Genomic DNA, 12,849 nt, shown 5'->3' with positions numbered 1-12,849 from the left:
CTTGTAGCTTGTATCAGTTGTTCGGGGTTCTGTTCTCTGGAGCAGCAGAAAATAAGCTTGCATCCCTCATCTGGATCCCTTCCAATTATTTAAACAGGGCTATCATATCACCCTTAACCTTTTCTCCAGGATAACATCAAGTTGTCTTCAGCCAACTCTGACAAGAGGAAAATTGCTTGACTTATAAAGCATGTGATTAAGCTTCCATGCAACTTGCCGGACTGTATTTCAGAAAAAACCTTTCCCGCTGAATTCGTGCAACATTTCACGTCCCTTTCAGGAGAGGGGATGGTCTGTTCCAGCATTTGCAGCCTTCACCTTTTCTTGACGAGTTGGCGGCCTCTTATCTCTTCCTTGGCAAGTTTGCTTCCTCTTCAGAAGCCAAATGTTCAGAATGGCCTGAAGGAAGTCTGCTTTATCCTCAGTACTCAATTCTGCACTCCCAAGCGGGGCGGAGCCATCAAGGTATATGGTTGTTGTTCCACATTTCTTCAGGTTGTGGAGACCTGAATGCCACCTCTGCAAGGGGACTGTTGTTTGGTTTCCATTCATGTGGATTGTACCCATGGTTTCATCAGCAAAACAAGTCGCTACAAAGAATACACTCGGACTGAAAATGCCTGCAAAATAAACTTAGGAGGGCGTCCACTTTGATTTAGTTTCCAGTGTTTGACATTTCTGTCAACTGTATGGGACCAGCTTTCAGACTAGCCAACTGCTTCATGAATTACAGTAAAACCCAGTGGTTTTTCACAGGACATGCTGTCTTTTCCTTGTAGAAGAAAACTCCCAAGGAAACCATGATCATGCATATGCAGACATCGAGTGACAAGTGCCTCTCATACTAAAACGTGAAGAAGTGGTGTGTCAACTTCAGTGTAGAGATTTTGAGGAAAGTAGATGCAATAAGGTTTGGAGGCCTTGGCTAGTGTCACAAAATTAGTGCATTAACTGGATAGACTATTTTTCTAATGCATTTTAAAAATTCTTATACTCCATGTTGTTTTTAGGAACTTCTAATTTATATTGTAAGCCACTTTGAGTCCCATTAGGGAGGACATTTAGCCATTTCGTCTGAGAATCGTATTTTTTTTATGGTAGAGCGATATTTGTAGCACCTTGAGTACAACTAAAGATGTGGCAGCATGACCTTTTGTAGACTTGTCTACTTCCTCAATGCGCCAAACTTATTTTTTTAGTTTAGCTCTCACTGGTTGTACAAGATCTCTTTACATTAGGGAGGAAAGAAAAAATTGAGTCTAAATAAGAAATAAACTTAGAACACAGGTCTTGGCTTGGATTGTCTTTCCTTATAATTGTTCCCCTGCCAAATCTATATTCAAGACTTTTCCCCCGTGTCATCACTATTAGAGAAACGGCCGCCTTTTTGGCACTGATACCCTATCTATAGCTTAGCATCCCAAGCCACTTTTGTGTTTACTTGCTATATTTCAATGCCAGTGAACCCCCGCCCCCCCCCAACCTGTTTTTTTTTTTAAATTTTAAAACATCTTCAAATCGGGTTTTTACTTTTTAATGTTGTGATTTTTACCAGTGGCAATGATTAAGGCTGTTGGGCTTGTCAATCCAACATTTGGATGGGTTGAATGATTCTCACCACTGTTTGAGATACTAAGGTAGTCTCCCCAAATGATTCTAGTTTTCTTAAAAAAAAACACAAACAACTAAGATTAGCATTTAAACTTATCTCTAGCTGTTTAAAAAAAAAAAAAAAACAAAAGGGGCCATCCAGTCCAACCCCCTGCCATGCAGGAAATCCAAATCAAAGCATCCCCAATAGATGGCCATCTAGCCTCTGTTTAAAGACCTCCAAGGAAGGAGACTCTATCACCCTCCGAGGGAGTGCGTTCCACTGTCAAACAGCCCTTACTGTCAGGAAGTTCCTCCTAATGTTGAGGTGGAATCTCTTTTCTTGTAGCTTGTATCCATTGTTCCGGGTTCTGTTCTCTGGAGCAGCAGAAAATAAGCTTGCTCCCTCCTCAATATGGCATCCCTTCAAATATTTAAACAGGGCTATCATATCACCTCTTAACCTTCTTTTCTCCAGGCTAAACATCAAGTTTGTTTCCAGCAACTGAAAGAGGAAAAGTGCTTGACTTATAAAGCATGCTGATTCAGCTCCATGCAACTTGCAGACTGTATTTCAGAACATTTCCCTGCTGCATGCGTGCAACATTTCACTTCACCTTCAGGAGAGGGACTGAGTCTGTTCCAGACATTGCAGCCTTCACCTTTCTTGACGAGTTGGGGCTCTATCTCTTCCTTGGCAAGTTTGCTTCATCTTCAGAAGCCAAACTGTTAAGAATGGCCTGACAGGAAGGTCTGCTTTATCCTCAGTACTCACATTTCTGCACTCCCAAGCGGGGAGGAGCCATCACAGGTTATAGGGTTGTTCCACATTTCTTCAGTTGTGGAGAACCTGAATGCCACCTCTGCAAGGACTGTTGTTTGGTTTCCATATCATAGTGATGTACCCATGTTTCATCAGCAATAACAAGTCGCTCCAAAGAATTACCATTAGACTGAAAATGCTGCAAAATAAACTTAGAGGCGTCCACTTGATTTAGTTTCCAGTGTTCGAACATTTCTGTACTCACTTGTATGACAGCTTCAGATTAGCCAACTGCTCATGAATTATAAACCCAGTGGTTTCCCAGGACATGAAGCTCCTTTTCTTGTAGAAGAAAACTCCAAAGGAAACCCATGAATGCATTATGCAGACATCGAGTGACAAGTGCCTCTCATACTAAAATGTGAAGAAGTGGTGTGTCAACTTTCAGTGTAGAGATTTTGAGACAGTAGATGCAATAAGGTTTGGGAGGCCTTTGGCAGTGTCACCAAATTAGTGCATTAACTGGATATATTGTCTAATGCATTTTAAAAATTCTTATACTCCATGTTGTTTTAGACATTCTAATTTATATTGTAAGCCACTTTGAGTCCCATTAGGGAGACATAGCCATGTTAGTCTGTAGAATCAGTATGTAGAGCGATATTGTAGCACCTTTGAGACTAACTAAAGAAGTTGGCAGCATGACCTTTTGTAGACTTGTCTACTTCCTCAATGCTGCCAACTTATTTTTTTAGTTAGTCTCACTGGTGCTACAAGATCTCTTTACATTAGGGAGAAAAGTGAGATATAAATAAGAAATTAAACTTAGAACACAGGTCTTGGCTGGATTGTCATTTCCCTTATTAAACTGTTCCCATGCCAAAATCTATATTCAAGACTTTTCCCCAGTGTCATCACTATTAAGAGAAACGGCAGCTTTTTGGCAATGATACCCTATCTATAGATTATGCATCCCAAGCCATTTTGTGTTTTACTTTGCTATAATTTCAATGCCACCTGAACCACCCCCCCCCCCCCCCCCCCCCCCCCATCCTTTTTTTTTTTTTAAACATTAAAACATCTTCAAATCTGGGTTTTTACTTTTTAACTGTTGTGTATTTTTTACCAGTGGCAATGATAAGGCTGTTGGGAGTTGCAATCCAACATTTGGATGGGTGAATGATTCTCACCACTGTTTGAGATACCTAGGTAGTCTCCCAAATGATTCTAGTTTTCTTTAAAAAAGAACACAAACAACTAAGATTAGCATTTAAAATTATCTCTAGCTGTTTTAAAAACAAAACAAACAAACAAAAACAGCAAAGGAAGGGGAAATGGAACCTGGTGGAGGGAGGCAAGAAACAACAACCAGGTCATATTAGTAGACTAAACATATAGATTGGTAAAGGTAGGCTATATATTCAGGGGGAGGGGGGATCTTAGTAGAAATGTAACTACAACATGCACACTGAAATGCACAGAGGGTAGTAGTTTCTTCAGATCATTGGATGACTGATCATTTTGTCTTTCCAACATTTATGGGTCTCTTGACAACTAAAAAGATTTAAAAATCTACTTATAACATCCATGTCACGGGAATATAAGTTAAGAAGGTCTGAACATCTGCAAATAACAAAGATTCTTTTTCAACAAAATATGAATCACAACTTCCAACTAAAAAAAAGCCATCACAGAGCACAACCACATCCATATGATACTGCCAACATCTACTATCTCTAGATTTGCCAATATAAAGTCTTGCCTACTTTCACTCTGATAAAAGGGCTGTTACTCTTCATTAAGGCTGAATGCAATATTCAATTGACGCCTGATTTTATCTTTATGCCTCTCTTGCTTCCAGCAGACCTGAAGATATGTTGTTGCGTGGAGTCAAGACTTATGGTAACCCCATCCAGGACGTGGCAAGGTTTTTTCAGGCAGTTGGCCATTGCCTTTCCTAAAGGCTGTGTGGCTTGCCCAAGGCCACCCAGCCGACTTCTATGGCTGAATGGGGATTCAAACCCTGGTCTCTCCAGTATAAATCCAATACTCAAGTCACTACAACACACTGGTGACTCCAGGCAAGTCAAATTCATTGCCTGTTAGTGAAACTACAGGCAAACTGCAATCTTCCAGATGTTGGACTATGGCTCCATTATTCTTCACTGTTGACTGTGCTATTTTCCACCTCTTCCTCTTCCCATTTCTATTGTGACATCTTGTCCGAAGATCTTGCACATATTTGCACCCTTCTGGTTAGCCTGATGACAGTATTTTACCACAACCTTTTTTTTAAAGTGTGACTGGAGACTGATCTTTGGTAGGTCTTCTTTTCAAGTACAAATGATATTGCAACATTACAAGCAAAACAGATTCTATGCGTGAGGTCCATGATGAAACCAGCCTCCCACATCCCTACCCCATTTTAAAGAAGTGCTGTAAGAACTAAGACAGGAAGCTAACCTCCACCTGGTAATTTTCCTGCATCAATATACATTTCAAAATATTACTAGCCCCAAACCAGGGGAAAAAAACATCAGCTGATTGCTGCATGGCTAACAATTTAAAGAAAGAGAAATTTAGAGCTGGAACATGCTATAGAAAGGACAGTGTTAAAGCAACCATCTTCCACTGTCACTGCACCATTAACAAGTTCCCTTACAAATAGCTGCTTGAAAGTGGACGTATGGAAGACCTGTAGATGTGTTACAGCTGTTGACTTGACTTTCAAAACATTACCATGCTTTCAGCTTGAGTAATGGAGCTCAAAAGACACAGTCAGTTCCCTCTCCTCCTGGCCCTGTATTCTCCAGTAAAAGAGATCTCATCTCTCACATGGAAAACATGCATTCCAGTGCTCCGGTTTCCTGTTTGGTGGGCAAAGTCTGTTTCACTACAGATAATTCCTTGCACCAGTTCCCACACTGCACTGACACCAGTATTCTTCCCCACCCACCCCAGTTTAAATATTTGCCACACTAACCTGACAAACTCATTGGGAGCAGTTGGGACATGAGAGAGATGCCACTCCTGAGACAAAATAACCCTGAACTATGTAATTAAAAATCTTGAGATTTACGTTTCTGAGCTCAACTTATATGATCCTTGCGGTGGCTTTTATGTCTTTCATTTTCTACAGTAAGTGTTGTGACATTTCAGAAGGATATTAAGTTTCCATGAAGCTTTTTACTTGTATGCAATATTAAAAGTGCAAGCAACATTTCTGCTTTGTGCACAATTACCTTTAATTGTAAACAGCACTCATCTTTAGCACAATTAGATTGCTGTGTACATAGCATTTGTTCTGAAGTGCCTGAAAAATTTATTATTTTATTTTTTGATTTATGAGATGTCTTTCAATTTCTCTTTCCCTCAAAACATGTCTCAATGGACTAAGAAGAACAAAAAGTTATATGGGCTTTCTCATTCCTTCCTATTACTTCACGATATTGTCTGAACATTCCCTAAATGTCCATCCTTCTAAATCTGTACAGCAGGAAATGAAGTTTTCTAGGTTTTTGCTTGTATGCAATATTAAAAGTGCAAGCAACACAAGGGCATATGCTTTGTTGTAGGGTGCACATACTCTATGCCAGCCCAGACACCATTAGGTGAGCCAGAATATATAGTTATTTCCAAAAGATTTTCTAGTTATTTTCTTTCATTTTTGCAACAAAGGTCCTTTCTCTTTTGCTGTGTGCTCTGCCTCTTTTTAACCGACAACATACACTGCTCCCTCGGGTTACGAAATTAATTCGTTCCGCGGCCGCTTTCGTAACCCGAAAAGCCTTCGTAAGCCGAATTGCCATAGGTGCTAATGGGGAAAAGCCGCGTTTCGTGCGAAAAAGCGCCGAAAAGCACCAAAAAATTTTTTCGTAACCCGAAAAACATTCGTAACCCGGAACAATTATTTCCAATGGGATTTTTTCGTATCCCGGAAATTTCGTAACCTGGGTATTTCGTATCCCGAGGTACCACTGTACTAAGAAAAACAACAGAAATTAATGTATAAACATCCCAATGACAAGGCTACATTTGGCTCTTATCTGCACCAATCACTTTCATCAACGCTCCCCAACCCATGAAGCAGATATTGCCTGGACGAGAGAACATTTCATAATTTTATAGTTGCTAAATTACACCTGCTAATTAACATTGCCTACCTCTTCCTTTTAAGAGTCTAGTAAAATACCTAGAACCTGACTGCCCAGCTACTTTTATGGATCTTACCACAGCTGGTAAATAGACTGGGCACCATGCATCAAGTTTACCTGGAACTACATCAGCCAAATGACAGAGGTTTTTTTTTTTTAAAGATCTACAATTATTTCTGAAGCATTCTACTCAGGCAACAAAGTAAAATATGTTAATACAAACCTTTATGGCAGCTGAATAGTCCATGCTTCCACACTTGTATCATGACTTCAGAACCCCACGTGAAGGGTAAACACATCTCCAACCCCAATATTAAAGAAGTAACAACTAGGTTATACAGCATTCAATAACAGTGGTAAGAGACAGCATAAAGACAATTAACAGGTTATTGCCATTACCTCTGTTTTATCATTCAACAGAATTTGGAAGGCACAGTAAAATTTCAACAGCTTACTTAATTTTAAAAGAAATTATTATGGTAATTGTTTACCAGGCTGTGAATTCTGAATGATTTTGCAAGAAAGTGGGGGGGGGGGGGGGGGGGGAGAGAGAAGAGTTTGCCTGAACATAGTTGAAAAGCAGGGAGAATGGAAACAGAATATAACACACAGTTCTAGCCATGAAAACGTATGTCTTAGATTTCTCTTAGCTTCTCAGTCCTCAACATCAAATGCAGAGGCAACTGAAAAAATAAGAAAAAAGACAAAGCTGGGCTTTTGATCACAAATGTTTTGTTTTGTTTACAAGAGGCCAAGCTCCAGCATACATTCCTCACAGGTCTGTTTATTCCACACCTTACTGAGACCAGATTAAGATTTTCCAAAGGTCCAAAAGAACACATACAGCCCACATTTTATATATCTAAGAGCTTCCGTTTATGATTTTCCTTACCCTTCAAGCCATATTAAATCTGATGGTTGCACATCATACCAAGAACTAAAGAACTGTTGCACCTCACCTTCTACATGCCAGATGGCAGTTTACGCCATAAAATAAAATTCGGGAAATCTATAAGTGAACATATCATCTGCATGATCAATTGCCAATTTATGATCAACAAATATAGCACAGTGCGTTTTTTTAGAGTGTCACCTGTGTGGTGGTCTTAGACCCCTTCCCAATCTGATTCAGTCTTCTCCTCTACTTGGCTAATTGTCTACTTTTCTTTTAAAAAGGGCAGGTCCTAACAATTGATTTTCTGCATTATGTCTAATTGTTGCCCTCAGGGAAGGACAATGCCAAGATTTGTTTTGCAATCTATCATACAATGAAACTGAAAGTGTTATACTAAACTGAGATCATCACTGAAAAGTGTGGCTGGTATAAGATATTTCAGGCTTCTGGAAACATCCCTCTTGCAAAAAAAAAAATAAGAGCAATTTCAAATAGGAACTCATTAATCACTCATTTCATTGTCTCCAGCTGAAGTAGACATTACTACAGACCACATATGCTTTAATAAAAGAGCTATTCCATTTATTGTTAGGGGGAAGAATTAACTGCAAGAATACAGTTTCAGTGTTTATACAAAAAGCTATTTGGGTCCATGCTATATATCCTGCAGGAACCAAAAGGTAAAGTCAACAACCTCGGCAAAACCTTTTACCAAGATAATTTATGCTGATGTAAAAGGAGGCAGGGTCCTCTATGTAAGTGAATTGACAATGAGGCAGCAATACTGTCTTCGTGGTGACTTTCAAAACCAAACTTTCAGATTTAGGTCAGCTGAAAAAATTCCTGGAATTCATTCAGTTCTACTACCCCTATTAGAACATGCTAACACTCAAGGGGATTTTCTTAAATGGCTATGTAAATCAACCTGTTACAATCTGAGCAACCACTTCTAGGGGCAGAAAGCCTTTGTGTCTACAAGCTAAATGCATGAATGGCTCATTTTCTTAACATTTCTTAACATATAAGTTTCAGTAGTTCTAGATTTGCTGTTCCCTGGTAATGCAGTGATAGCCAGTTTTGAACTACTCTGTTCAATTTCTGAATATTCTGACCAGGCAATAATAACACACTGAACATTTAAGTGAACATATTAATTTAAGATATACTCACAGTAATCACATTACATTTGAGGATAATGCTAGCTAAAATTTATTAAAATTAGCACAGCCTGAATTTACCTGTAGCTTAAGACTCAACTTCTTCTGGAAGATACACTACAACAGAAGCCACAATAGAAACTGTCTTGTCAGGAATAGTACAAAACACATCAGTGTATGAAATAAAGGGACAAATCTACTTGTCTAAAAGACAATTCACTGTACACATTTTATTTACAGTTTTGTACACTGTCTTAATATGAATGGGACTGCTTTTCTATTTGAGCCGCTCTTAAACCAAAGCAAAATATAACCTAAGGAATACAAAGTGTTAAAATACAGCATAAGATACAAAAAACAGGAATACTATTTCTAGTAAGGAATGTACTTATGGTGTTACATTTTTTAAAATCCACAATTATGTTCAGGAAATCACACAAACATATCACTGATTTGACTTGAAATGCATGAAACTTGTAGCAAAGCTGTGATGTTACAAAATAATTACCAAAGAATGCACAAAATTAATGTTTATTAAACCTTTTTGTCATATTCCCAGATCCTTCACCAATGTTACATGAGCAAGAACTGAAATCAGAACATCACTAATGTTATCAGAAAGGGAAACAAATAAATTAAATCTAGCAGCCATCAGCATCAGTTACAGCAATGACAATGCTGTATAAAGATTTGCTAGAAAAATGTATGCATCATACTTTTCTTCCAAACCAGCAAAACATGTTGTTGCATACAATGCAAAGATGAAAAAAAGTAGTAGTTTATTCCCCTGTAGAAATGGCACTGTTTTCAGGTATTTTTTCCATATAATAATTACTCTCCTAAGAAGCATCACAGAGTGGGCTGGGGGACCTTTATAGATTCAGGGGGCAAATGTACTGAAATTCTTTGATTCAATAAAAGTTACTTCAGCCAAAAAATGGAGAGAGAAAAAACAGACGTACAAGACAAAAGCAAATAAGACTCACAAATTTAGCAACATTTAGATGGAAATCAGAATTAAATGCAGTCCACTCTGCTTCTATAGAGGCTTTGGTTCAGCTCCCAAATCTCGATTGCTTGACGCAGTCTCCTATGAAATACTCTGAAGGTGTCTTCTTAAACAACAAACCTATTTTTAGTGGTGGAACCGCTCTTAGTAGCTGTGTCAGCATGGGACTGATAACCAATCACTATCTTTGGAGGAAGTCCTAACCTTTCCTTGTATACTCTCCTAAGGGTGAAAAACACAGAAAACATTAAGTAGTATTTTTCAGAGGAAAATAGCAACTATTTTTCAGAGGCAGGAGATTACATATTGTATATCATTATGGATACCAAAATTAAAAATGTCACCTGCTAAATCTAAATAAACAGAACATACTGAATTATCATGGTTCACTACCTTTTAACTCATTAGAAAGCTTTGTGTTATCTCCTATTGTATATGAGAGATAGGCAGAATTCACATCTGAAGCAGAATTCATATTTGTGGCTCTAACAACTGTAGGCTGTTTGGGTACAACCCCAAAATTTTGTGGTGTAAAAACCTTCACTTCAGATTCAAGAATTATGAACAGAGAAATTTGTTTAACTTACCATATGTAAACTAGTCCTTCATAGTCCTTCCACCAACACACACACACACACACACCAATCACTCCAAGATATCTACACTTTCTTCTGCAGAACAATTTAAGATGAGGTAGGGAGTCATTCTCTTGCTATTAAACAGCTGAGATTCAGAAATCCTCAGTCATTTAATGCAAATCACTAAGAGCCCTACTAGAAGATCAGATCAATCCCAGCTCTCCCTTGCTTTATAAAAGCTGTTTACAAGATGCATATTCACTCATCTCCAAACTGGAAATTCTAATCAGTAATGAGTAGCAGATGTAGCCTCAACGTAATTTTATATTTTGGCTTACAGTATTTACAAGAATGGCAGGGAGACTCCACCAGAAAAAAGGAACACTTTCCCTCTAAGTAGTTAAGGTACTTAAAAGGGATTTTTTTGGCAAATGAAGGTATTCAGACAAGTTCAAAAAAACTTCCTCTTCTGCAGCACTATGACAGTGTCCCCTTTTACTCTTCTTACATAACCAATCATTTGCACGTTCACGTTAAATGTGAGTCTGAACGAAAAGATTAAAGATTGCTGCCTTAGGTATTGGATGTTTTGTTCATTAGAAAAACCACAGGAACACAAAAACTGTATTATAACTACAGTGCACTAAATATCTATTTTATTTAAACAGGGTTTCTAGAGGTCGCCACAGAAAAACATTAGAAATACAATATACAGCTGAACACTACAGTCAGAACTATCCAGGTGACTGTATTCCTCATCACTATGTACAGATGTGAGAGCTGGGCATAAAAAAAAGCAGATAGGAAGAAAATCAACTCACTTGAGATGTACTGGGAAAGTGTGTTAAGGATACTGTAAATAGTCAAAAAGGCAAACAAATGGGTCCTAGAACAGATCAACCCTGAATTCTCCCTGGAAGCCAAGAGGATCAAATTGAGGCTGTCGTACTTTGGCCACAACATGAGAAGGCATGAATAATTAGAAAAGACAACGATGCTAGGAAAGCAGAAGGCAGTAGAGAGGAAAACCACATGCCATGGATGGATTCAATCAGGGAGGTCATAGGCCTGATACTGCAGAACCTGAGCAGAGAGGTTGAGAATAGGGAAGCATGGACATGTCTCATTCACAGGGTGTTTAAATGTGGTGAAAAAAATAAGATATGGGGGATTATCTTGACAAACTCCAATTGGACAAACTACACCTAGAACAAAAGCAAATTTTGAAAGGGCCTGTGAAAACTATAGTTTAGTGCAACAGTTGAAAAACAAAAGCTTGAAAAGCTCCTGGATCAGAGAGATAATCTGCAGTTCATTATACAGTGGGCCCGTGGTATCTGCAAGGGATCCTTTCTGAATGCTCAAGTCCCATAGTACTCAATGGTGGCACAACCACTGAGGGCAATGGCACTTTGCCCTGCGCCTCCCGATGTTCTCATCACAACGGGCGGTGGCATACCTCTTCTTCCTCCTCTCCCTCACCTCTTTCTCCACCTCCTTTTTATTGCCTCCTCCTCTTCTCCTATTGCCACTGCATTGCTTTTCCTCCTCCTCCTCCTCTTCTCCCCTCAGTCACCCTCCTTTCCTTCCTCCTCCTCTTCTCCGATCTTCATCTACCTTTTCCTTCCTCCTCCTCTTCCCCACCACCTTTCTCCTCCTCCTTTTACTCCCCCTCCGGCCTCCTTTTCCTTCTTTCCTCCTCTACCCCCCTGCGGGCTTGCCATCCAGATGCTCAAATCTGCAGATGGCAAGTTTGCAGATAAGGAGGGTTGACTGTAAGAAGTATGAAGATGAGCTGCTACAACCATTAAAAATGCTGTGATCTGTGGATAATGATAATCTGTCCTTATTGACAGACTTGCCACCCAGGATTTAACCATCCATGTATGTCAAAACCCTGTTTTGCTTAATGGTGGCATGTTAATGGGACTTGAGCATGCATGGGTTCTCTATCTGCGGGGGGGGGGGGGGGGAGAAGAACAGCTAACCTGCAAATATGAAGGTTTGGCTGTACTATTTTGGCAAGCGAATTGAGAAAACATGTTTCTCAGGATATTGATGTTCAAAGTAGATTTCTGCCAAAACGACAATTAAGAGGTAATGTAAAAACAGTTCTTAATATCATCAAATATTTGGAACATTATAATGATAACAAGGTTGTTTTGATAGTTTTAGATCCTGAGAAAAGTTTTCAATAGTATTTCTTTGAATTACTTACTTCAAGTATTGGAGAGAATGGACTTTGATGAAAATATTGTTCTGGCAATAAAGGCAACCTACTCAGTTGAAAAGGCCCAGATTTTAGTAAATAGCAATGCAACATCATTGACTTAAATACAAAAGGGATCTGTACAAGTTTTTCTGCTTGCACACTTCCTGTTTACTTTCATATTAGTGACCCTATCAAAAGATATCAGACAAGATGACCGAATCTGAGGACTGAGGGTTTAAAAAGAACAATATAAGATGAGGGTTTATGTGTCTGACCTTGTGATAATGACACAATCCCACTGGAATCAATGAAGCTCTTCTGGAAAAACTTAAGGCATTTGGTGCATGCTCTCGGTTTAAAGTGAACTGTGATGAAACAAAACTGACCTCTAAAAAGATGTCCTCAGAAGAGGAAAATGAGTTAACAGCTCTTTCAGATTTTAAAGTACAAAAAAGTGGATTAAATAACTGGGATTTACAATCATGAAGAAC

General features: G+C 38.9%; 1 protein-coding gene across 4 annotated transcripts in view; it reads right to left on the bottom strand.

The window, feature by feature from the left end:
• Positions 1-7,962: 7,962 nt before the first annotated feature.
• Positions 7,963-12,849, bottom strand: part of EIF4E (eukaryotic translation initiation factor 4E) — a 17,427-nt gene continuing 12,540 nt past the window's right edge. For all 4 annotated transcript variants that reach the window (XM_042469415.1, XM_042469412.1, XM_042469414.1 and 1 more), the window contains one exon: positions 7,963-9,790. In XM_042469415.1, coding sequence (XP_042325349.1) covers positions 9,676-9,790 — 115 coding nt within the window. In that variant the 3' untranslated portion in view covers positions 7,963-9,675. The remainder of the gene's footprint in view (positions 9,791-12,849) is intronic.

This window comes from Sceloporus undulatus, chromosome 5, assembly GCF_019175285.1.
Source record: "Sceloporus undulatus isolate JIND9_A2432 ecotype Alabama chromosome 5, SceUnd_v1.1, whole genome shotgun sequence".
NCBI lineage: Eukaryota > Metazoa > Chordata > Lepidosauria > Squamata > Phrynosomatidae > Sceloporus > Sceloporus undulatus.
This window is presented reverse-complemented; position numbering and strand designations above follow the sequence as displayed.